Source organism: Lampetra planeri, chromosome 26, assembly GCF_965212315.1.
Source record: "Lampetra planeri chromosome 26, kcLamPlan1.2.h2, whole genome shotgun sequence".
In the NCBI taxonomy this organism is placed as follows: Eukaryota; Metazoa; Chordata; class Hyperoartia; order Petromyzontiformes; family Petromyzontidae; genus Lampetra; species Lampetra planeri.
In genome coordinates this window covers 7330654-7357858 of record NC_136132.1, presented here as the reverse complement: position 1 = coordinate 7357858, position 27205 = coordinate 7330654, and the positions used below count along the sequence as shown (strand labels likewise).

General features: G+C 44.4%; 1 protein-coding gene across 1 annotated transcript; it reads left to right on the top strand.

Annotated features, from left to right (window-relative positions):
• On the top strand, window positions 1-27205 carry LOC144727798 (Iroquois homeobox protein 5a-like). Its single transcript, XM_078606910.1, has 7 exons — window positions 1-27; window positions 135-269; window positions 22796-23014; window positions 23613-23707; window positions 25062-25221; window positions 25711-25831; window positions 26434-27205. The coding sequence occupies exons 1-7, from the start codon at window positions 1-3 to the stop codon at window positions 27129-27131; spliced, it is 1455 nt and encodes a 484-aa protein (XP_078463036.1). The 3' UTR covers window positions 27132-27205.

Sequence of the window (27205 nt, the reverse complement as noted above, 5' to 3'; positions counted from 1 at the left end):
ATGGCCGACGACGACGACGGCGGTGAAGTACGCGAAGTGCCATTGGAGAAAAGAAAAAAAAGGCCGAAGCACTTTTATGCGCGCGCGCGGGCGTGTTTATTGACACATTAACGCGCGCGCGCGCACACACACAGCCAGACACAGCCACAAACAGCCCAACGCTGACGGCGGTGAAGGCACGGAGAGGTGAACCCCCGTCGCCCGCAAGGCAGAGTTTGTGGCAGCGTCTGCGCGTCCCCCCGCCACACACCGCGAGCGTGGCGCCCCAGGTCAGCACACGCGCATGCATTTTTCATGAAGCGCCCCCCCCCCACTGCCCCCCCCCCGCCCCCATAGATGTAAAAGTAGCCCTGGATTAGGGCGATGCACGCACGGCCGTGATTATAACAGTGTCACTGATTTATCTTGGAAAGCGTCACTCGGACTTGAGCTTGTTGCTGTAAAAAGACCTGTGTTGGGATTTGTGGATAACTGTTTTATTTGTAAGGAGTACTCCGGAGTAGATGTTTGCTGTTTTTCATTTGCGATTGTTTTTTTTTTAGTACGTTCCCCAACTGAGACGGCAATTCACATGGAACTAATGTGTACATCTTTATGAAGGAGAAACGCTCGTAAGACATACTCATCTACGCTGGGTTGGTGATGGTGCTTTGTTTGATACATCTGTCAAACCACTGGTTATGCCATATCATTCCATAGTTATGCACGAATACATATATTTGTTTTAATTATTTGTACATTTTTATTTAAAGCTTTCGTGACTGCGGGGATTCATATTCTTGGTTCTTTCGGTAAAGTCACGTAGAAGGGAAATAATAAAATAATAAAAATATGAAACAATAAAAAATTCTCACAATAAAATAATACAAATATATTTCATTATTTCCCTTCTACGTGACTTTACTGAAAGAACCAAGAATAATTGTACATGTTATCATCACACTTGTTTGCCAAGAAAGCCTAAGTATCAAGGTTCTTTTTCAGGAGGGTCCTGCGAAGTTTTCATAGTTGGGGGCGAAGTTTTCATAGTCGGGGACGATGTTTCATGCTACTGCTGCGTGTTCCCAATTGATGAATTTGCAGGCAATTTCTCAGCGTTGGGATGTTTGGCCAATGTCAGATGGATTGTTGTTTCGTGTTTTTTTTGGCTTCGAGAGAAAACACGAGAACCCGGAGAAACCAAATGCAGAACAGGGATAGAACATACACATGTACACAGACACACACAATCGAAACCCATGTCCTTATTTCCGTGTGTCACAAGATACATCACTGGGCAACCGTTTCCCACATTGAATTCTGGATAAGAAATGTAAAAGTAATGCTCGTTTCTGAGGTTGGTCAGGTGTCGCGTGGGCTCAAAAAGGCGACACTGTGCATGCCAGGTGATTGTACTGAGCCAGCTTTACTGAGAACCTGAGTTCAAATCCAGGCTTACAGCCAGCTGGATAGAAACTGGATTCTTAAGGATAGGGAATCGATGGGTTTAGCTTGGTTGCTGACACAGTCACGTGCGTCAAATTGTCCCTCAAACCAGGAGTAGAATGTCACATTTCTATAGAGCGATCCAGTTAAAATACAAGATAGCTATAAAATGAAATTTACCACATCATTATCGGGCATACCCAAGCTGATGTTGTGGATTACTTTCCAACATACCTGCGTGTTGAAGTAGTCATAAATTGCCACATTTGTTCAGGTGATAAATGTATTCATTGGCTGCGATCTGATCTAAAAATATATATTATGAATATAGATCATGAAACCTGGCCCCTGATCCCTGAAAGCTGGCCTCTGGATCCCTGGACTCATGGATTCTTTGACTTCCTCAACCCGTTACCCATGGATCCTTTGACCGCTAGACCCCTTGACTCCTGACCCTGGATGCTGGACCCTGAACCCTTCTACCACCTGACTCAATGACTCCATGACCCCTTAACCCCTGGACCCTTTGCCCTAGACACTGGACCCTCGACCATTGTAACCTGGGTGTAGGATGTTGGACCCTATACCCTGGACCCTTGACTCCTGGACGCCTGAAAATCGTTACTCTGAACCTCTTCACCTTTGGACCCCTGACCCCTGGATCCCTTGACCCTTGGAGCCTGGACTTATGGGCCATTTGAACCCTGGACCCCTTAATCCTGGATTTTTTGACCCATTGGTCCTTTGACCTCTGGACCCTTGACTTTTGGACCCTTTGACTTGTGGATCTTTGACCCTGAACGCTGAACACTGGACCCCATATGCTAATCCATCGACCTTTTGACTATGACCATGGATGTAAGATACTGAACCTTGGACCTCTCTACCCCTTAACCCCTGGATCATATAACCCCTGAACCACTGGACCGATTGACCCTGGAGCCATTGACTCCGTATTTTACACCTGTAGCATTTAACTGCCAGGCCCTTTGACCCTGAACCTTTTAACTCTTGCTGCGGGATGCTGGACCATATACCCTGGGCCCCTGGACTACTTGACCCCTTGACCCCTGGAATCCTTGACCCCTGGACCCCTAAACACTATAACTCCTGGGCCTCTTGACCACTGTACCCGTTGACCCCTTGTCCCATTGACCATTGTACTTCTTGAGCCCTTGAATCCTGAACCCCTGGACCCCTGAATCCCCTGACCTCTGGATCCTTTAACCCCATTTAACCCCTTGGCTCTTTGAACCCTGGACCCTGATTCATCGTGCTTACGAGGTGAGTACGAATAGCAGGCACTATATATTAATTGGACGCCCGCTCTTTTACATCAAGATGAAGCCAAATACTGTTTTTCCACTAGGCAACCGAGCCGTGCCGAGGGCCTTGCCAAGTCAACCCATCACGGCTCAGCAATGCAGAACCCGAGCCGTGCTACTGACGTCGCATGTAATGCCGAGTCACGTGTTTTATGAACATTGTTAACCTCACACCTGGCGCTGCTTGACCCTGAGCCAGATTCAGGCGTCTTGTGAAGGCACAGTATCACGGCTTGGTTTCGGCTCGGCACAGCAAATACGCAGTGGGAAATTACCCCACGCCTCGAAGATCCACGCTGGCACGGGTTGGATGTGCCAGTGTAAATGGGGTAAAAAGACAAGTGTATCCGAAGTCAACAAGTGTGTTGTGGCACTGCATCCCTGCCGCCGCCGCCGCTGCTTGCTGCTTGCAGTTGTTCGCATTTGCTCAAGTTTATTTTGACGGTGATCGAAGACAAGAGGAAGGCAATGCAATTCGTCAGGACATGATGCTCGTTTTATGTTTGTGTTTGCATATGCACAATGGCTCTCCCTTTTTTTTGTCCACGTGTGTTGGCTTCTTCTTTGAAACTCATGTTCAGTGCGAGTTTTTGTAAGGGGGGGGGGGGTTGAGGCCCGGCACGGTTTTAGGTATCACTCTCCACTGACGTCAGTTGTGGCCAGGAATTCAACTTTGGTTGCCGGGTTCATAGGGCAGGGAACAAGCCACCGCACCACCGCTTCACCAGATATCGTGTGGCTAGCATTCCAGCAATAACATCTCTCTTGCTGCGCTGGAATCGTAACACGGTGATCGACAATGTCCAGGCTTTGAACACTTTTGCAAATGTGTAACTGAGACTTGCCGATGTGCCAAAGAGCACAACAGCAGTCTCTTGTGTTTGCGTCATTGACAATGGATGATGGCGACCTTGAATATCTGTCATCCCAAATGTTGATTGTAATTTTTATTTTGGCCAGTATGATTTTCCATTGTATTTGCACTTGTAACTACCCTCTCTAGAAATGCAGGTTATATAATGCCACTGAACATTCTGAGTATGTCCAGGCGGCTGTATCTAATTCCACAAATGTTTGTACAACATTGTTTTTTTTCTGCTGTTGTTGCGCCATGTCATATTAAGCACCGTGGGATCAATGGATCGGCGTTTTAATTTAGTGGCAGCAGAGGAGCGAGACAGACATTATAGCAATAATAATTATTACGGAAATAAAAAGGCATCGATTTCCTTCAAGAACGGCCAGCGCACACTGTTATCAGGAGAGATGAGTAACACGGAAACATGCCTAGCCAACAAAAAAAACTGATAAAAATGGGTTTTCACATTCTGACCGGTTTGAGAGTCATACTTAAACTAGTGTGGAAATCACGCTTACTTAGAAATTGAAAAGTATAGATCTCAGTAAAAAAGAAAATGTTGGAACACGATTATCTCTTGAATATAAGCGCGCAGTGCCACAGAGGCACTATGTTGATGTGTGCTTGCTGTGAATACACACAAATGCAAACCATGTAGCATAGATATAAAATGCACATTTGGAAAAAAACGCACGCGTTCAAATAGTCATTCTTGCCAACCGGACTGATGTAAGTTTTGGCTGCTGATTTTTAAACCTATTCACTGAAAACCAATATTAAAAGCAAATCACACCCCTTAATAACGTAATTTTTTATATAAAAAGATATATATATACAATATTTCCAATAACAATTGGAAGGCAGTATAATGGGAAAAAAAAATTGGCAGTTTCCAGACACATAAATTAATAGGAATGACAAGTATGAACATGTGAAAGCATTGGTATGCTTATATAAATGGTGCTACGAGAGTTACTTTAAGATAATTATAGTAATGATTGCACATGAACAAAAAGAAAATTGTGTAAGCATCGGAGCAAGTGATGTAAGCAAATACCTTCTAAGGTCAATGAGATTATTGCTTGAAATAGTGTGTTTAAACAACGTAATACTTTATTTGGTAAGTTTATTTTAAGCGAGTTGTAGGTTTTGAAAATAACAAAGATAGAGACCCCCCTCATACCCTTTAGCAAACTGTGCTGTTTCGCGAGCACCCATGAAGGCCGGCATAGCACATGAAGGGGTGTGTGACCAGCACCGCGCCCGGCCGCCTTTGTCTCCCCAGTGCTGAAGTTTGCACACTGCACAAGGTATGCATGTAAGGCTGAGTCGACCTAGGGGTGGCCCAGGACTGGTTCAGATAATTGTCACTGGTGTTGGCCGTGAGCGGGAATCGAACTCAGGTCGCCGGGTTCGTAGCGCAGCGTGCTAACCATCGCGGACAAACACACACCTCCTTTGCATCATCATCATCATCATCGGTAAGTAGAGCGTTTATTCAGTATTTGACGTGAGTTATTATTGGTCGTAAACAGGAATCGACCTCGGGTTACTGTGTTAGTCGTGTACTTGTGCGGATCCCTGGGCCGCTAGTCAGACGGGGAAACAGACGAACCGGCTGACTAAGATGGGATAGTTCCATTCGGCTACGGGATATAAATCCCAAACTAACCTAAGCGGAATAGAGCCATGATGCAGTGGCGTCCGCTGAACCACAAACCCGACGGCCTGGATTTGATTCCTGGCCACGGCTAACATCAGCAGTGTATGACATTGCAAATTTTTTTTGTATTTGGCTGCTCTAGATTTCCACGTGATAAGCCACTTCATTGGGCTCTTATTTGTGGCCAGATCGCTTCTGGAAAAAAGACCTCTCAAGCTCAAACTAGATTCGAAGCTTTCGTGACTGCAGGAATTATTCTTTGGTTCTCTCGGTAAAGTCATGTAGAAATAAATAAAATAAAATAATAATATAATACGACGTTTCGATTGCTGCACAAGCAACCATCATCAGGTACAAATGAATGAGAAAACAAACGTAGAAATATAGTGCAATGCAACACAGAGAGTCGGCCAACAAAACAGTCAACACTCCACCTGGTTGATTCCGTTCTTCCAAAGATTGCTAAATTTGAGAGAGAGACAAAACATAGACGCGGAGACACACAGAAAGACACACAAGCAGAGGGAGACTCACACAGAGACAAACAGAGAGAGACACACACAAAGGCACGCAGAAAGACAACGTCTCTGTGTCGATGCCTTAACAAGAGAGAGAGTGGGGGGGGGGGCAGAGGGGCAGTTGTGTGGAATTCCTGCCCATGGGGGACGGAGGAGAGAATGGACTTATGAACAAGCACGGTAGAAAGCAAATTTAGTAAAATTAGGAAGTGTAATGCAATGCAACACGGAGAGTCGGTTAGCTACACATTTAATGCATAGCCTGGTTGATTACGTTCTTTCAAAGATTGCTAAATTAGAAGCTAAGTGCTCTTCTTGCTGTAAGGCACGAGTTGCAGTCACACATTACCGAAGTTATTCATGTTTGATTTATCAATTAGATAGAGTGTGTTTTTATTATTATTATTCATTTGATTACATTATTGTGTTATTGTTCTAACAACGTTACCACAGACAGCAGAACGTACAAATTCCCAAGTCTTAGCCAGAGCCCATAAGCATATGAGAATCATGCGCGTCGGAGTAGATGCATAATGCGCACACAGAGACGTCGATTCACCGTTTCGCCTAAAAATGTCACGAAGGGAAACCGCGTTTAGTGAGCGTCGAAAGCTTTAAGACTGACAAGACACAAGAGGAGGTAGGATACTAATGGACAACTTTTTCTATCATTTCAGTAATGAGCACCGCACTAGGTATTCATTAGGTCCGAGCAAACCTCGGGGCATCCCATAAAACATCCGAGTGCCGCGTTGCGTGGTCAGTAATAGAAAGGCTGCTGTACTTATATACTCATTTTAAAGCTGAGTTGATCTAAGGGAGGTCCAGGACTAGTTCAAATATTCGTCATTGATATTGGCCTTGAGTGAGAATCTAACTCGGATCGCCGTAGACCTCAGTGCGCTAACCGCGTCACTACCGCTCCCCCCCCCCACACACACAGACAAGCAAACAAATGCACTCAACACACACCTGGGTATGGGCACGGATCACAAATCAAGTATGCACTCGCATTCAAAAAAACAATAACAAGCTTTTCGCTGGAAGAGCATAACACCACCGATTCACCCGAAGCCACTTACTTTGGAAGTGGCTTTTAATGGCTTATTTCTTGGAATAGTGTGCCGCTTTGTACATCCCACCGTGTAAGCTTTCTCGATTGGGCTGCGTGTGCATGGCCTTGCTCCCTTCCCTAGCAATGTGAACGTCTACCACTGGGTTTGTTGATGGAGATGGGTAGTGTCCCGTGGTCGTGTGAGCACTGAAGCACTGTTCTGTGCACGTGCTAGGTGATGTGTACTTGTAGCAGCACGCGTTTAATAGCGACACGGATATTTACATGATTTGGTTAGCGCGCGTTGTGCATTAACCGCAGATGACACATTAGTGTGCACTTTATTTAATTACTCTTTCCATGCATATAGGTTTACGCATGCACACACACGCGCACACTGTTACATTAACGAAATAGGACATTGCGTGTGATATTGTTACATCCCAAGTCGAGCATATTTAATGTATAATAATCTACATTAATATGTGATGCAGTCACGTGATTCGTAGTTGTTTTTAATCCTCGTTTAATCCTCACATTAAATATATTTGACTTTTATTTTTTTAAGATCACTCTGCGTGTGGATTGGGTATACTCTCCTGTCCGCGGGGAGTTTGCCCTCGTCTGCTTGGCTCCCACAATCAAAACAATGAAAATACGTCTTTCAAATCAGCTGGGCTAGACATCCCAAGCAGAACTGCAAAAACAAATATTCTCGAAGATTCATGTTTAATTAGATTTCTACACTACAAAAGGCGATCTTAATTAGCATTACTACATAGTCGAGGAATGTGTTGTTAGTGTGCGCCTAATAAGTTAATTTAATGTGGTCATGATCTGGTAGGGTTAGAATCATTATCCCTAAGAAACGATGTAAGTTACCCTTTATTAACAGACGCATGTAAAAACAAATGTACACACACAACCCCCAATCTCCCCCCCCGCAAATGCCATCCATCCATTTCTATCGGATCATAACCATCTCAAGGAACAACAAGAATGTATACATACAAGCAAATACGCATGCACACGTGTGCCAGTCCCTTCCCGTACCGTACACTTTCAAAAGGACGCTCGTAAACACGCGGGCATACGCTTACACGTGCAAAGCGTCGCCTACATTATATAGGCAGCTTTTTGGGATTGGATTGCAACCCCTAAATACTAACCCTCCGCTCCCCGCACAGACCTCCCTCCCCCGCCAACCCAGCGTACCCTATTTCCCAGCAGCAAGCTTAATCAAAATGCACATGCCCTGCAGCGGATGGGGATGTCTGTACTCGCAAGGCTCCGTCTTTTATCATTCGGAAGCGTTTGTTTATTTTGTGTGCGTTGTGTGTGTGTGTGCGTGTCTGTCTACATGGGAGCTTACGTTCTAACCCCCCCCCGCTCCCTCTCCGGCGTTACACAGTAATTAGAATTGTTAATGCGCTGTTGCAATAGCGAAACATGCGGATTGAATATTATTGCGACGCACGGAGTCCTGCGATTTGTCGCGGAGAAGCCAAGGTGGCCTGGTCACGAGGCGTCTTGAACCAAGATGAATTTGTGAGCGATTGGAATGACTATAACGCGAGTTGTTAGGTAGGGTATCGGAATAGAACTGAGAGCGTTGGTGTTCAAGATCTTTACAAGTTATGTTTTTTGTTGTTGGCGTCCTTGTTAACGACACGATTTAAGATGTCGTTTGCGCAATTCGGATATCAATACACACCTGCAACACAGGTAAGACTGAACGGGCGTGTGTCTGTGTGTGTGTGTGTGTCTGTGTGTGTGTGTCTGTGTGTGTGTGTGTCTGTGTGTGTGTCTGTGTGTGTGTGTGTCTGTGTGTGTGTGTGTCTGTGTGTGTCTGTGTGTGTGTGTGTGTCTGTGTGTGTGTGTGTGTCTGTGTGTGTGTGTGTGTCTGTGTGTGTGTGTGTGTCTGTGTGTGTGTGTGTGTCGTACGGTGGAGTAGCGATTAACGCGCTGCGTTACAAACCTGGCGACCCGAGTTCGATTCTCGCTCGCGGCCAACACCACCAGTGACGATTATCGGAACCAGTCCCGGGCCTCCCCTAGGTCGACTCAGCCTCAAATGAGTACCTAGTTCGGTGTGTAGTAAACATCGCTCACTGGGGGGAGACAAAGGCGGCCGGGCGTGGTGCTGGCCGCTCACCCCCCCCCTCGTGTGCCGTTTGCCAGCCTTCAGAGATGCTCGCTTATAGCACTTGTCCCCAACAGTCTGCTACAGGCTATACGGGGGATCTTTGTCTTTGTGTGTGTACGGGGAGCGGTGGCGCAGCGGTGAGCGAGCGCGCGCGCGCAGTGGCGCTCGGAACGCGTGGTCGAGCTCGGCCATAACGGAACGATCTTGTGCGGTGTTAAAAGATCAGCAACGTGGCATGACAAGAACGGCCCGGTGTAGGGGGTGGCAACACCACTTTCCTGGCCGGCTTAAATAGGTGCTCGCTGCGTGGAAGATAGATTAATCGGTGTATGTGTCTGTGTGTGCGCGCTCGCAACGCTCACAACGCGGAGTAACACGCATTGCCCTACTAACCCGGCAAGGCTTATTTTGAATTGCTGACTGTGCACATCAGCGGTGGCACGTGTGTATCTGACTGAACCTGACCTCCTCTAGGTTGACTTGGCGTAAATTTGTAGCGGAGTGTGATTAATAATAATTATCGGCGCTGCGGAGTGAAAATGCGGATGGGAGTGGTTATGGCTACACTTGTACCCTCTCCTGTATAAACGTCCGGAGATCGTTGTTTTTTTGTGTTAAACTATACTGTAACCTATTTTATGCGGATGATAACATGCACTTTTAAAAGCAAACATTGGGTTTGCGCCTTTTAATCCAACGGCTGTGCTTGCGACAAATGTTGTCCAATTTTTACAGACACTGGGGACACATTCGGGGGTGCGTGTTGACTTTCAAGAGTAAAAAAATGCTGAGAATATGGCAACTAAATAACTACTGTCTAATTATTAATATTAACATCGTTATCAATATGTCATTAAACTCAACACGGCCGTTGCATACAAACACGCCAATGCCCGTCGCGTGTTTTGTATGCAGACAAATGGATATGTGGGATCGAATCGGTATATGGGAGCGGTGGCACAGTGGTTAGCACACTGCGCTGTGAACCCGGCACACCGCAGGTTCGAGTACCTTGGTCACGGCTAATATCAGTGGCGAGTTCTACCTGAACCGGTGTTTGTCGCTCACATCGCCAACCTGCACAGCGCAGCGTGGTGAAAGTATGATCGAAAACTACCATGTCCTTAGGTTTTTTCGGTAAAGTCTCGTAGGTAAAAAATTACTTGATACAGCTATCGTGCTGTGACTGTTCCACCTGAAGACGGAAGCTTGTGTTGCCTCCGAAACGTCGTGATTTTTATTTTATTTTTTATTTTACTTTTATTAATTTAAATTTTTTACTTACGTGACTTTACCGAAAAAAACCTAAGAATATGAATACTTGCAGTCACGAAAGCTTCAAATCTAGAACTACCATGTCCGTTGTGGCCTTCTTTTGTGGATTGACAGAGGGCTGTAAAGTAAGTTCTATTATATCTTAAGTATGTCTCCGTCTGCTATAAAGAAGGGACCTTGCTTGGAACGTCAAACTATATATTTGTTCATTGTCTAATGGAAAATGTTCAGTTATTGTACTTACACTGCTTATCTTTCATCCCCTGTATTTATATATTCACAGGCTACACAAATAATGTGTCCACATATGTGTACAATATATTAATTAACAACCATACATTACATTTCGATTTAAAGCTTTCGTGACTGCAGGGATTCGTCTTCTTGGTTCTTTCGGTAAAGTCACGTAGAAGGGAAGTAATACAATAATAAAAATAAAGGTCGTGAGAATTATTTTATTATGTTTTATTTTTATTATTTTATTACTTCCCTGACTTTAGCGAAAGAACCAAGAAGATGAACCATACATTATTGTTCCAAAACTCGAACTCTACGCTGCATGTATAATTTACAATGCAAGTGAGAATCAATGGTTATTCCACTTGTTGGTGTGTCGTTGTTAAAGTTACTTTAAGACAATATCAGCGACCTCGGTTAAATCCCTGGCTGTGGTGTACAACAGGAGTAATTATAATCTGGTCCCCACTAGGTTGACTCAAGCTAAAATGAAAACAGTGGTGTTTACACTTGCACGGTCCGACAAATAACTTTATTGGAGTTTTAAATTGCAAAACAAATGTACACACATATTCTTTGGGTCTTTAGGTAAAGTCACGTAGAGAGAAAATAAATTAAATAATAGAATACGACATTTCGATTGCAACTCAAGCAATCGTCATCAGGTAATAATGAATGAGAAAACAAACATAGTAAACTTGGAAATATAATGCAATACAACACAGATAGTCGGCTAACACAACAGTCAACACCCTGCCTGGTTAATTACGTTCTTCCAAAGATTGTTCAATTTGAGAAAGAGACAAAACACAGACACGGAGACACATAGACAGACACACAAGCAGAGAGAGAGACAACACAGAGACACACCGAGAGAGACACACACACATAGACACACAGAGAAACAACGCCTCTGTGTCGAGGCTTTAAATAGAGAGGGGGGGGCAGAGAGAGGGGGGTAGATAAATTAGCATGTCAATGAGAGAGTTGTGTGGAAATCCACCCCGTAGCGGCCGGGGGAGAGAAAGAGCAAATGGACCTATAGACAAACAAGCCTGGCAAATTTTAGAGAGAGAAATTGGAAGTTTGAAAAAACAAACTTCGTAAAATTTGGAAATATAATGCAATGCAACACTGAGAGTCGGTTAACACACAGTTAACGCATAGCCCGGTTGATTACGTTCTTCCAAAGATTGCTAAATTGGAAGTTCAGTGTGAGTTGTGTAGAAATCCTCCCCGTAGAGGTGGTTCAAACTTAATTTGAAGCTTTCGGGACTGCAGGAATTACTCTTTGGTTCTTTCGGTAAAGCGTATAGAAATAAACTAATTAAAATCATAGAATACGACGTTTCGATTGCAACACGAGCAATCGTCTTCAGGTACGAATGAATGAGAAAACAAACCTAGTGAACTTAGAAATATAATGCAATACAACACAGAGAGTCGGCTAACACAACAGTCAACACCCTACCTGGTTGATTACGTTCAAAACGTTGTATTCTATTATTACATTTATTTTATTTCTACGTTACTTTGCCGAAAGAACCAAAGAGTAATTCCTGCAGTCATGAAAGATTCAAAACAAGTAGATAGGTAAAAAAAAGAATAACCAAAAAACTACGATGTTCGATAGCATCAGATGACGACCGCTTGCGTTGCGATCGAAACGTCGTAGTTTTATGTTATTTTCTTTGAACCTATTTACGTGACTTTGCCGAAAGACCCAAAGAATATGAATTCCTGCAGTCACGAAAGCTTTAAGTCGAAATAAATGATTAATGTTTGAGCAAGGTTGCTAGTGAGGCTTTTGGTCACTTGTGTCAGAGATGCTTTGGATAAGGAACAAAATGATATTAGGATTTAAATGTACACACATTTAATGGACGTTTTTACTTTGCAGAACGGGGCAATTTTCACCATATCTGGGTAGGCCTTAATCCAGCGGTGGATTGGCCAGAGCTGATGATGATGAATGTGGTAACTTGGCAGTCATTACCATCGCATTTAAACCGATAATTAGTACAGTATAAGTACATGTATGTGATATAATGAATGTGTTTCAAACCATTTTCTCTTTCCATGTTATCTGCACATCACCTACACATCAAAACATTTATAACAAGGTAAATATTGCACACAGTTTAGGAATAATTAATTATACTTTATCCCAAGTTGCGTTTGTAAACAAACAATATTGTCTTCTTGAGCTCATTCCGTTGAGTTAGTAAATCAATCGAAGTCTACTTCACGTTGCACGGCATCTATGAACTCTTTTTTAAAACGCTAAATTGTTTATTTTTTAAAAGGTAAGGCCCACTCTACTCTACACAAAGGTGTAGACAATTACACAACATCTATTCCGCTACATCACCGCTTCAACCCTAATTATATGCAAACTATCAACGACTTAATTACTTTAAGGAAGAAGACTGCTGCATTGTTCAGGCATTTCTATAACCAGTTCGTCGAATACATTCGCCATGAAGGAGTGTCATTGCCTGAATCGTCACCGATGATGCATGTGCAGCATTCATTTTGGGACAGTGCTTTGAACGGAGGTGTTGCGTTTTTTGTCACCAAAATGCTGGCAGTGATTTTGCACACCACACCTTTCGAACCAATGTTTAAGTTAACAGTTTTGATTAATCACGGTTTACTGGCCAAAAACGCCCCAAAACGCCAGGTGGCCAACATCAATCGACACGATTAAATTATAATAGATCATGTTTTAACAGGTTATTTTTTTAATTTAATTGAGCAATGCTGTAATAAGAAAAGTATACGATGGGAGGGCATTCCAAAGTGGAGCGGTGCACGGTTGGCCTCGTACGGTGCGAAAGAAGTTCAACATACATACATGCATACACGGGAAGAAGCAGAAATATAAGTGTTATGACCTGGAGTGTTGTGGTGGTTGAGTGAGTGGGTAGGTGGGTGGTTGTGCGTTGTTTTGACCTGTAGTGTGGTGGTTAAACGCAGTGTGGATGAGATGAAACAGTCAATCTGGATGTGATGTGTAGTAAGGTGTATACACACATGTAGGTTCAGTATAAAAACTAAGTTGTTCATGTACAGATAATGTTCATGCATTTGTAAATGCTTTGAATGTTTAAATCTGCAATAATGCATTGATTGCATGTAATATATGATAGTTAGAGTAAATACATTGTACACAGGCAGGCCTCAATGTACCCATAATACATTGTGTCTATGCAGTGTACACACTGGGCTTAAGTAAATACAATACTTTGGCAATCATCATGTAATTTGGTAATTAAAGCCGTCGTATCACCATGCACATTACTGCCAGGTTACGCGATGATATTAGAAAAGTGTTTTGTACGCTTTAACGTCGGATTTCCTTTACAATTCGTACGTCGCATTTAACAGCTCGAAATGAAATTTAAAACAATTCTTGGTTCTTTCGGTAAAGTCACGTAGAAGGGAAATAATAAAATAAGAAAAATATAAAACAATACAAATTCTCACGACGTTTCGACTGCAACACAATCAATCATCATCAGGTGTGACATCCACAGCAAGAACATTTTCTTGCTGTGGATTTCAATAAAATGTTCTTGCTGTGGATTTCAAGAAAATGTTCTTGCTGTGGATTTAACACCTGATGATGATTGCTTGTGTTGCAGTCGAAACGTCGTGAGAATTTTTATTGTTTTATATTTGTATTATTTTATTATTTCCCTTCCACGTGACTTTACCGAAAGAACTAAGAATATGAATCCCTGCAGTCACGAAAGCTTTAAATTGAAATAACCAAGTTCAATAGCGATGGAGCGTTTAGCATTTGGGCATGGGTGGTGGTCAAACAGTCCAAGGAAGGAATTGTATTCTTAAACGGGGGGTCCGCCTCAAAGCTATAAAAGCCCCAGAACTCCTTTAAATGTACTCTGGCTCTGAGTGTATAAGGTATAGAAGGTATTGCATCATTTCAAATGTATGTTTTAAAAAACGTTGCACTTTCGCTGAAGTGTTGTCCTGTCACTACACATACGTACACACGAATTCAACGTATTCATTACGGTCATACGTTTTAGTTTCAATATAGTAGTTGTGAACACCCATGCAATTTTGAGATGCTCAATCAAAATATGAGTTTTTTTTAAACGTCATGATTAAAATGTGCCAATTCTAGAATATTTTATACAGATTTGTTATCCTATCAAGAAGTCGCAAGTTTATTTTAAACATCAACAAGCAGCATATATGTATAGATTTATTATATTTTTGGGGTCCTCAAAATCCAGGGTCTCTGACTTCAGCCCCTCAAGCGGCGGCGTTAATGGGGCCCCATTCTGCATCGCTATGCACGCCAACTATCAAGAAGACTCGTAGAGTCTATGATGCTTATTGTTCTTCGAAGAAGGATAATTTTTAATAAAATGTTAGCTTAACTACACGTGACAGTTTAAGTCAGTGTTCATAACAAAGGTCTAAGGTAGTTTTTATTTTATTTTTTATTTTAATGTGTATTGTTTCACGACTGCTCGCGAAGTTGTTACATTTGTTAAAGTAGAATTTTAAAACAGGGAGCGCATATTTAGTTGTTTGAAGTTCATTCGTGAAAAAACAACGACGCATTTACATGGTGTCACGTCGTTGTGGCAACGTTACATTACTGTTCTTTTCATAATTTAAAGGAAAAAAAGTTCAGGTGCAGCTCTGCAATGGCTTATTTGTGACATTGCTTGGAGAAGGGCCTCCAATAGAGGGAGCTACAGAGAGACTTTGTAGATGGTATTTGGCCTCCGCTTCCATGCCCTGTAACAATGACATGAAGATGGCTGGATTGCACAGTGGCAGCGTTCGACGACTCACGGCTTGCAAGGTTACGAGTTCAAATCCTGGTCAGGCATCGACACAGCCTCTCATTTCACCGGGGTCGGTAAAACGAGAGCCACTTAACAGGACGTCAACGATGATCGTTCCACAGATGAGGCCACCTCTTGTCATAGAAATATGGAATTACCCACCACCGCCGCTGTCTCTGAGTGGCTCTGTCTTGTGCTTAATTTAATTAGGGAGACACACTGGCTTGCTTTAGCAACAGCCTAGTAGCTCAATCAAATATAAACATTTACATATATTTATTTCAGCCTCTTGCATATAAATGATATATTCTGTGAGTGGCCACGGACTTTAGAAAATACATTTTTAGTTTTAAGTCCAAGCATGAAGTAAGCCCTGGCCTAGAATATTTGTAATACTGTACACGAGCCCTTAAAAGACCAATGCACTTATTCCATTATACAATTAGTCCTTAAATACGGGTCTTCAGGCTATGTTTTACTATTACGCTGATGTGATTTTCTTTTCGGTGTATAGTATTCCAGTTACGTTTTTTTGTTGTCGTTAATGCATCGCTCTGTGTGCACGCACTATTGCATATATATTAGACTCGCATCGCACAGTTCATATGTTGTGCTCGGTTCTAAATATCATTCACTTTGAGCCTCCAAGTTCTTGAGAGAACATTTGCTGTCTCAATAAACGTACACGTAAAATAAGAATGCTAATTATAATTATAAAACAAGAGTCTTGATACTGTCACTCAGAGAAAATATCGCATACATCCACTATATAATATATTTTCCTATGCGTTCATCTTTCAATAATTTGTATTTATCTTACAGAGTATTTTATTGTACGATTACGTTGTTAATGTGTCCATGTAGCCCACTGTTTTTTACGCGATGCTTATTTAAAATAAGCTTTAGTTTATACAGCCGCTTGTTCAGTTTTGTGTTGCTTTGTTTATTTACATGCAGTCATGTACATGCATATAAATTATACACAGGCTTTCACGACCAATATTATGATTCGTGATGGGTTTCTTTTGGGTTAGGTCGCGTAAAAAAAATGTGTGTTGTAAACCCCCCGCCACCCGACACAAATGAGCCAAATGTATCACTGCATCAGCAGCACCACCTGTGTTGTTGTTGCAGAGCAATCTGACCACATTTAAATGAGTACCACGTTTCGCTGGAGATTACATCCAGAATCATCAGATTGTTAATTGGCTATGTCAGGTGGCAGGGGGTTTACAACACACATTCTTGTTACACGATCTACAACCAATAGAGACCAATTATAAAACTCGCGTTGTAATTACAGGGCCCTTCATTAATCTACTGCAGGAGGAAGGCCTCTCTACGCCTATTGGTCACGGGAGTCGTCTGACCATGCTTCACCACGCTCATCAGCGTTGTTTGGCGAATGAGGTATTCAGTATCGACTAAGATATCACTCATAACCGATGTTAGCCATGACCCGGAATCAAACTCTGGTCGCCAGTGCAATAGCGCAGTGTGTACCCACCAGGGGCGGTTTCTTCATTAGGGCGATTGGGCGACGCACCACCAATGTCATTCAACCACAGAGTCACGCTAGCCGTCACTGTGCCTCTGGATATAGTCCAATCAGCGTCATGCTACGTCCCGAGTGTTCCCATAGACTTACATTCAAAGATGTTTTTTTTCGAACGGGGGCGCTGCAATGCATTCTCTATGGCTTCCAGGAGGGCTCGCCCTAACGTGCTTACATCATCATACGTGCTTACGTCATCATACGTAAGCACGTTTCATCCAACAATATAATTTGTCGCCACCTAGTGGAATCTTTAATAAAAGAAACTTGAGTGGTTTGTTTTAATAGTGAGTATAGAAACAAACAAGATGTATTGTAAGAGTCACTTTCTTTTTCATTAATATTAAAGAAGTGAAGTTGCCTTTACATGCTTAAGCTGTTAATTTATCCATTGCATGGGTGGACCTTATCCTTATCAATCATTCAGACATTTGCCCCCCCTGAGAGATTTTGCAGGAGCCGCCACTGGTTCCCACCCTCCCACCCCATGTAGTCCATGTACAGCACCATCATTCACGCTACATCGCAATGCTACATCACAGACGCCCGTTGCTGAGGTTAGAACGCTAGCCACACAATGGTGATGTCGTGAGTTTAAATCTCACTCGAGGGTCAACATCATCCCTCTGCGATGGATAACCCCAGAAGTCGTTCCGTGGTGACAAAGCATTACGGGACTGTGCTGGAAATGATGTACAAGCACGCGACAAAATAATCGTAACATTGTAATTAATACCGCTTTGTATGAGCATATTCTATACGGTATTCTCCAGATTATGAGATGCATTCCCCCCCCCCCCCCCCTGAATTTTAAAGAAAAATGTGGGGGTTGCAGTAGGTGTATGTGTCTGTGTACATGATTTTGTCTGGTGTACATTGCTAGATTTGTAGAAATCCATTGTCACTGGGCTCAAGTTTGGGGTGAATTACTTTCCAGAGCATCTTAAAATATGGAGAATATGGTACATCGTTTCTGCTATGAGACGGTGATAATTTAGAATGTGGTATTTTTTCTGTACTTGTTCCACGGAAAGACTGGCCCCTGCCATGAGAGTGTGGTATTTCCACCACAAACTCAGTGCCACCATCGGAGACGATCGTCAACCCAGGGAGACACCGCGACTTTGAGCCGTTATTTAAACCGTGAGAGCCATTGCTTTGTGTCCACGGATTGCTTAGAACAATTAGCATCGAGACGTTATTGAAACTGATGCATGCTTTCACCAGAATCCAACCTCAGTTTTTTTTTCTTCTTTCCAGAGCGGATGCGATGTGCTCATGTTTCTCCACCCTACAGACTAATCAGGCAGCTGAATTATGAAACAGCTGCAGCGTGCGTAGAGTGAGGCTTGGGGTGGTATTGGCAGGTACCACTCAGAGTCCCTGTAGAAGTGACTTTGAAACCACTTTAGCAACGGAAATACACTGGAATTATACACCTATTCTGACATTTTAACACCTCAGAATGTTCTTTGTCACAAAACGTTCCTAAAATACCCCAAATATTGTAGTTTGATTTTTTTTTCATTTTCAAACAAAAAAGGCAAAGTGATTCCCAGCTGTAATGAGCAGGGAGCTCATCGACTGTTTGAAGCCACGAGTCAGTGGTAGAAATTCTAGATTTGAAGCTTTCGTGACTGCAAGGATTCATATTCTTAGGTTTTTTCGGTAAAGTCACGTAGGTAAAAAAATTCAAATTTAAATTAATAAAAGTAAAACAAGTAAACCCGTAAAAACTAAGTTTTTCACTATAAATCCGTTATATGCGTAGCAGCGAACTTAATATAAAGGATTTAAAAAACATATTCGCCTGTGGAGGACGCGGGGATCGATCCCGCAACCTTTGGCATGGGAAGTGAGGGCGCTACCAACTGCGCTACTCCGCCACGGCCTGTGGAGGGGTTACGCTCTGGGCTCTTATACTGTGACGTTCAGCCAAAGCCAAGAATGAGTTCTATTTGAATATATGTAAAATATATTTTTTTTGCCTAAAAAGTGTAAAATTTTGGGAATTTTTTTTCACGAACATTAATTGTCTGTCACAACGAGTCTGTGTGGAAAATGTCAGCTCGATTGGATCACGGGAAGTGGGTTAAAAAGCGACCGAAAGATTTGCACTGTCGTAAGCAAGCACGCAAGCAAGCAAGCACGCAAGCAAGCGAACTTAATATAAAGGATTTAAAAATATATTCGCCTGTGGAGGACGCGGGGATCGATCCCGCGACCTTTGGCACGGGAAGCGAGGGCGCTACCAACTGCGCTACTCCGCCACGGCCTGTGGAGGGGTTACGCTCTGGGCTCTTACACTCTGACGTTCAGCCAAAGCCATGAATGCGTTCTATTTGAATATATGTAAAATAATTTGTTTTTGCCTAAAAAGTGTAAAATTTTTGGATTTTTTTTTCACGAACAATAATTGTCTGGCACAACGAGTCTGTGTGGAAAATGTCATCTCGATTGAATCACGGGAAGTGGGTTAAAAAATGACCGAAATATTTGCACGGTCCTAAGCAAGCAAGCACGCGAACTTAATATAAAGGATTTAAAAAATCACGACATTCCTATTTCTCGGGCGAATCTGTCCATCGGCCAATCGCTATTGATCTCCTCACAAAGTGGTACTCGTTTTATCGACCCCCGCAGGAATGATGGTCAACGCGACCAAGAGTTCAACTCGCGCCCTTCAGATTGTGAGCTGCTCGCTCGATGGCTGAGCTATCCGGCTGGAATGAGACGAAAGTTTCCCTGGCTGTTGGGAGGATGTGTACCCTTCTTTCTTAGTGTTGGTGAGAATAATAATAATAATAAGTCAAATGCCTCCATGACCAAGCAAGCATTAGCAGCCCTAAGCAGAGGTCGCAACCGGGTACCCGATACCCGTACCCTACCCGATACCCGGCTACCCTTACCCGGCCGGGTACGGGTACAGGTACCCGTTTGCGACCCTGGTGCGGCCGGGTACGGTTACGGGTAGGCCGTGAGTCACTGGTGAGTCACCGTTTGTCACTCATTTCCCAACGTCTTGTCTCTTCTCACAATTCAAGTTCCTAGAATCAACCCACCCGCGCCTGCAACATGGCTTCATCCCAGAGGTCGCAATCGGGTAGCCGTGCCCATACCCTACCCAATACCCGGCCGGGTACGGGTAGCCGGGTATCGGGTAGGGTACGGATACCCGATTGCGACCCTGGTGCGGCCGGTTATGGGTACGGGTAAGGAATCAAAACCCGTTTGCGACCTCTGGCCCTAAGTCAGTGGTGGAAATTACACATTGCTATGGAAGGGGCCGTACCCTCTATAAAATAACTATTTTTGATATCTTTCACAGTGGCACTTACTCTTTTATTGACTTGAGTAAGAGTGAGTCGATCTCAAATGCATTTCAACTTGCAACCTCATAAATGCCATTTTGAGCGCTCTGCCAAAGTAAAGAACATGTACAAAATAATGGAATGTTTGAATTAAAAATATATATATATAGAAATTACATACTGAGAATAACAATATTTTCCGACACTGTAAAGCACTCCTAAATATCAAACGTGTGACACATTTATATTTAAAGTATGCAAATTGTAGAGTATGCACAGCAAAAAATGTAACAATACAGTATAACTAAAGTATATTGAAGGATGTGCTATCACTAAGCGTAAATAACTGTGTATATGTGTGTGTGGAGTGAGTGGTAGTGTAGCGGGTAGCGCTCTGCGCTACAAACCCGGCCCCCCGAGTTCGATTCCCACTCAAGGCCAACATGGTGAACCGGTCCTGGGCCTCCTCTAGGTCGACTCGGTCTCAAATTAGTACCTGGTGCGATGTGTGTAAACATCGCCACTGGCCACCCACCCCCTCGTGCGCCGTCTCAGCCTCCATAGGTGCTCGCTAACAGCACTTGCCCCAACAGTCTGCCAAGGCTATACGGGGGATCTTTGTCTTTGTGTGTATGGAGTGAGTGGCATCCTTATAGCCGTTTACTGTGTATATGGTGTTATTTTAGCTGTTGCCAAGTGGCTAATTGCAAGTGTTTTACAGCACAGGAGGCACTTTTACTGCCTCGTCGAACAATTGTAAACACGTTTCTTGAGAACAGCGGTAATGTCACGACTGTAGTGAACGCATGCAACCCCCTGTTGTAGAAGTGTGAGCCAACAACGGTGGACAGAGTTGCTGCTAGGAAGCAATGTCAACTAAAGGCGCACTACCAAATTATTTAAGTAATCGATTATTCTCACGATGACCCCAAACAGTGAGACGGACATCGCAGTTGTCTCCAGCACCGATCTGTTACTGCCACGGCAATAAATATCATATCAGTGGCCACTATTTAACCAGTTAGCGAGGCCCATTGACATGATTACAATTGGGAGATTAATCCGAACAGCTGTTACATGCAGATAGACCGCAAGGCAAGTGGGCCAGAAACACTGTTACAGCAGGTAAAGCTTATCTTGGCCGACCACACTATTAAAACATTTGGGCCATAAAGACAATTCTCTATCCACTTTGCAAGCCTCAACACATCCCATTAAAATGAAAGGTGTGACTGTGGTGTGGCCACGACCCACAACAGTACGATGAACAAGTCTCATCTCTCCACGAGCCGCACACATTCTCCTTTGATCGTTGCCTTTCCCTACCGCGTGAGGCCTAGCAATTGACCGAAGGCAATATGCATCCTTTATTACAGGGATCTAGGCAAGGGTGGGTGGGTTTTGGAGGAGTGATATGTCGCAAATATGTTGGCAAAAACAACGTTTTTTTATCATGCCGAACAACATGCGCTACACTCTGGAAACACACCGGCGATGTTGAAGCAAAGTAGTTTTATGCTTTAGTTTTTTCCAATCGTAAATTATCATACACAGGGTTAGCTTACCGTTGTAAACGTAGTATCGAATATTAGCTAATGACACACTGTGAAAAACTGGTGATGTAAACACATTTAGTTTTGTTACTTCAGTGGGAAGGGTATGTGTACAGCATGGAGTCGTGCTGGTTTATCAAGACGGACATTGAAGTAGCGCTCATAGATTGGCGAGCGAAGAGAAGACTTAAAGACAAATATTGGGATGAGTCTACAGAAATCGATCTTCGAGGTCATACATCAAGCGTATTATTGGTGTAGAATCTGGCAGAAGGAAGAAATGCCGAGGTGTGGTGTGTTTTATGTATGTATGTATGTTGAACTTCTACCCACCATACATAGCCAGCCGTGCTAATCGGAGGTGTGGGAGAAGGACAGTGGTTTCCTAATATCAGAAGGAAGAGCATTCCAGACGTCCGCAGAAGCGCATCTGAAAGCGAGCGATGCAGTCACCGTCTTTGTTCGATGGCTCGCCAGAAGCCGCTGCGAGGATGAACGGAGTTCGCGTGATGGTTCATGCTCCTTGAGATCATCGAGATATTGCGGTTCGTTTGTTGCAAGCTCTTTGTGTGTAATGAGTGTGACCTGTCGTCGTGGTACACACACACACAGTCATGGTACTGGCTGTGATGGCCTTGGTCTCGGTCGTGATCTTGACCACAATAAAAGACAGCCGTGTCTGTTTTTCGTCGTCGTGCAGCGCAGCTTTCCGATGTTTGTCCAGGTTGCGCCGCGTGTCGTTTCTCACCGTGCCCATCGTTTTTCTCCACGTGCTGAGTGCCTCTCCTGGAACTATTCACCCAGTAAACATGAAAATGTATGCTCAATGTTGGGGGCCAACGTCGGTTCAATGGTTCTAACCACGCGCCAACGTTGCACGTTCAACTGGACATGAATTCAGTTTTTCAAGAAGCTTTGAGCGTGTTGAGCGGAACTTCGGACATCGTTGCTGGCAACACGCGGCACAACACGAACACACATCGGAAACATGCGTTCTCTTGCAAGCTGCTAAAGAGATTGACAAACTCTGCCTTTTCTCTCGTAGCTCGTGTTGCACAAGCCCACTGCTGAGTTGTGCGGGTCCCGGCGGGAGGATGGCATCTGCACGGTTGGAGGCAGGGTTGGGATTGGCCAGTGCCCCATGCAGAGCCCCTTTGACCGAGGGCTATGCGTAGGAGGACTGGGCGCGTTTTCCGCAGCCTCCCCAGCCTACGGAGCTTACCTCTCCTACCACGGACAGCCGCAGTCGATCTATACGCCGATGGTACGAAGCACCCTTCAAGCACGGCTATAACAATGTGGGTGAGAGCCTAATGGTGAGATTGAGGGCGCCACGGTGGCCAGATGTTAACTATCTCGCCTGGTATACAGGTCATTGGTTCAATCACGACCCTGATGCCTGTATATTTGGAGTTTGCATGTTCACCCCGTGGTCGCGTGGATTTTTCTCCGGGTCCTCTGGTTTTTCCCTCCACATTTAGAAACATGTGTTGAGAATATTTAACAGCTATGAGGCCTTCCTGTACACATAAATTGTGGAATTCCCTTCCTCAGTCCATGAGGGCATCTTAGTCTGTTCCACTTTTTAAATCGCGTCTAAAAACTAATCGGTATTTACAGGCTTTTCCCGTAACTTAAGCTTACGTGAAATACTTTGAGGCCTTGTGCGAATTGCGATATAGAAAACCGAGTTTATTAATATAGATGGCACAATTAATGATTAATATTATTACTTTAGTTTGGTCGAGTAACATTGTTGTAAGTGCATACACTTGTACAATCGCTTTACGACGGAATTGGCCAGTTGACCAATTCATATTTCAGTCTGCAGTAGACTCGGCCTTTTTGTTGTGGACCTGCAGGCTGGATACGAGCTTGCGGATGGGACCAGGTCGGCTCTGGCCCATGGCTCTTACTGCACCTACGATCCCACACTCTCCCACTACCCCTGCGACAGGTACTAACGGGACGGCCACATTTTCAGCTCAATCGGGTTGGTGGTCTCGACAAGGCCAAGAGCATTGTACGTACAATGTGTTGGGCACATGACTTGTGTGAAAGGCATGATGGGAGTCGTGACTTCCTGTTGTTTGTAAGCATGCTTTTCCATGTTGAACGTAGGTAATAAGCCTACTTACTATTCACCAATCCTTGAAATGGGTGTCCAAAGTTACATTTAGTATAAGCTAATACTGCTACCAGAGACGCAAAAGTCCAACACATTTGTTTAAAGAAACTACCAAGGCTATGTGTATTGGCATGTTTGTGGCATGCACATAAAGCTTTGCTAATGATAAAATACATAATTGAAAATCACAGTCATGTGACTTTCAAGATGCTACTTCAGTGCCCTCTAGTGATACCACTGGAGTATGACTTCTAAAACCTTTGGTGAAAATTCCACATTCCCATGGCAGGGATCAGAAAGTGTAATCGATCATTACTGCTGACTTCTCTGTAAAGGGGATACTAATTTGCGTCATCCAAGATGATGTATTTGGTATAAACTTAGCATCCCTCTTTATGAGATCTTGACCTCCATTTACAGCTTTGGCTGACCATTATCTAAAGTTGCCAAATGTCCAGTGATTTCAGAAATGCTGTCTGAGGGCCTCGCCGTTGAAGCTTTTCTGAATATTGGGACTTTGTCTCTAGTTTAAAATTCTTCTGGTCTCATGCTCAAATCACGTTTCTGGCAAAGGGTCGGGGCTATCTGAGTAGTCTGAGGGGCTAGATGAGCAGTGGGAGGGGATAGCCGAGCAGGAGGAGGAGGGGCTAACTGAGCAGTGGGTGGGGCTAACATTATATAGAACCCCAAGACCCTTGAACTCTGTAGGCAGGGCTAGTAACGGAGCAGGCTTGGCTATGTAAAAATTAACCCGTAAAAACAAAGTTTTTCCCTATAAATCCTTTATATGCGTGGCGGCTAGAGTCCTCTCGTCCTCTGGCTTGAGATGGCTGCCACCTATGGGTCAGATGATTGCCTGCCACCATTAAGCAATTGGTAATTAAATATAAAAAAAAAATCCTAAAAAGTGTAAGTTATGGAAACAAATTTCACGACAATAAATTGTCACGCACAACGAGTCTGTGCAAAATGTCAGCTCGATTGGATCACGGGAAGTGGGTTAAAAAACGACCGAAATATTTGCACGGTCGTAAGCGCGCAAGCAAGCAAGCAAGTGAACTTAATATAAATGATTTAAAAAGTGGGCAGCATTGAGAAGGGGGGAAGGTGGGGCCAGCGGCTCACAGTTGTGTCGTCGGTGAGCCTCTCGGAAAGAAAAAAAGCATTGTCGATCCACCCTTAGGTACGGCGCTGCAGAGGCGAACGCCGCGCGGCGCAAGAACGCCACTCGCGACGCCACGGCCACGCTCAAGGCCTGGCTCCACGAGCACCGCAAGAACCCGTACCCCACCAAGGGGGAGAAGATCATGCTCGCCATCATCACGCGCATGACGCTCACCCAGGTGGGCGGTTTCATTCAAATCTGTGAGTGATGTGATGGCCCATCACAGCAGGAAAATGAATGCAGCTTTGGCAACACATTTATTTAACAGCAAGCAAAGGTGTGTACTGATTTCCAGAAAAGCTCAGCCTTGTTCAGTTCTTTTGAGGTGGTGGCCTGGATAAGGCAGAGAGCATTTGTGCGCGCAATGCACATCTTTGTGTGTTGTTAAATCTAGACGGGTGTGCGCTCTGATCCAGGCCAACTGAGTTTTATTCCAATCTACGGCTAACATGAGTGATGAGTAGGTTCAGAACATGTCTTGGGTCTGCACTAGGTTGGCTTAACCTTTAGTAGTCTGTTGCACTAAGAATCCAGCCACCTGGGTTTAAGTTCCACATTGGCTGCGATGACATTGATCTCGAACCAACACACTGCCATTGCACCTTTATCTCCGTTGCTTGGTTTTGCACGAATCTGTTCAGAGCTTCACGTGAGCCCTTTCATTCAGATCTCCACTTGGTTTGCCAATGCTCGCCGACGTCTTAAGAAGGACAACAAGATGACGTGGACTCCCCTGGGCAGCCACAGCCGGGACGAGAAGGAGGCTGAATGTGACAGCAGCCATGCAGGTTCGTTCACCATGACAACTGTTTACCGGTAGCAGAAATCGATGGTTGCAAAACGTGTGGCTGGTCCAGGCATTGGTTAGAAAATGCAACTCGAAATCAGAAAACTTTTTTTTCAACAGTGAATCACTTCCTCTTGTTGAACATAGTATATGAAATATCGTAATATCGAGTAAACATACATATACCACCATTGCACTGATGTATCGTAGTGACTTTCCCACTCCTTTTTTGGCCGATTTGATCTTAGTTCACATTTTAGAAAGAAACGGTTAATAAATGGACTACGTGAAGGTTGCCTTTTCTCACTATTGTGAACATCGTAAATTCAGCAGAGGCCTTGAAGACATCCATTCAACTTCCCCAGAGGCAGTGCTTTGGGTATACGACCTGTATGAGTTGCTATGTAAAGCCGTGCCAACCCATTACGAACAAAGAATTGTATCGGCTGCAGAAGGATGGAAGGCTGAGTTGAGCCCCAATCTTCAGTTTAGCTCACAGCCTTCCGATCGCGAGCCAAGCATTCCAACCACATTGTGACTTGATCAGATTGTTATATGGATTGCTCATACACACACACACAATCTTCACTTCTCTATCTGCAGATCAACATGAGGACAATGGTGACGACTCTCGACTGATGGACAAGGGGGACGAGGGCAGAGGAGATGACCACCGAAGAATTTGCAGCCCAGCCACAATGAGCAAGCGCTCGTTGTCCCCTACAGGGATGCACAGCAGCAGCAACAGCAGCAGCAGCAGCGACAACAGTGAGAGCAATCTTGCCCTGACTGTCCAACAGCATGCACCGCCAATCCCCAACAGCGACACTGACGACGATACGCAGCACCTCGCCGGCCACTCGAGCGGTGGACATCGCGGCGTGATCCGAGACAGCGGTCTTATCGCCGGCGCCACCTGGGAAGGACGAGCCGAGCAGAAGCCTCCGGCTGCAGACAAACCCAAGATCTGGTCCCTAGCTCACACGGCGACTGCTCAGATGGGTGAGCAGAGCCGCTGGTCCCCGAGGCCTGGCTCGGTGAGTGCCCTGCCTTACTTCGTCCCACCGCCACCGCCGCAACTTGCCGTTGACTCCGGGGACAATCCCTCCACGGGCGTGTCCCCCATGGAGGGATTGCGATGCTGGGCGAGCGAGGCCTACCAGGGAGGCTTTTTGGCGGCGGGAGACCTACTGTGGGGAGGCGATGGCGGCGAGAGGGGATCGTCGTTCTGGACCGATGGCGGTGGCCTGAGGTTCAAATTGGCCGCAGAGAGGGGGACGGATGGCGCTGGGCGGTCATGAAGTGCCCAGCCTGGCTTGATGCAGTAGTGACTCGGAGCCCTCTACAATGGTGCGAAAGGGGGGCTTCAAGTGTA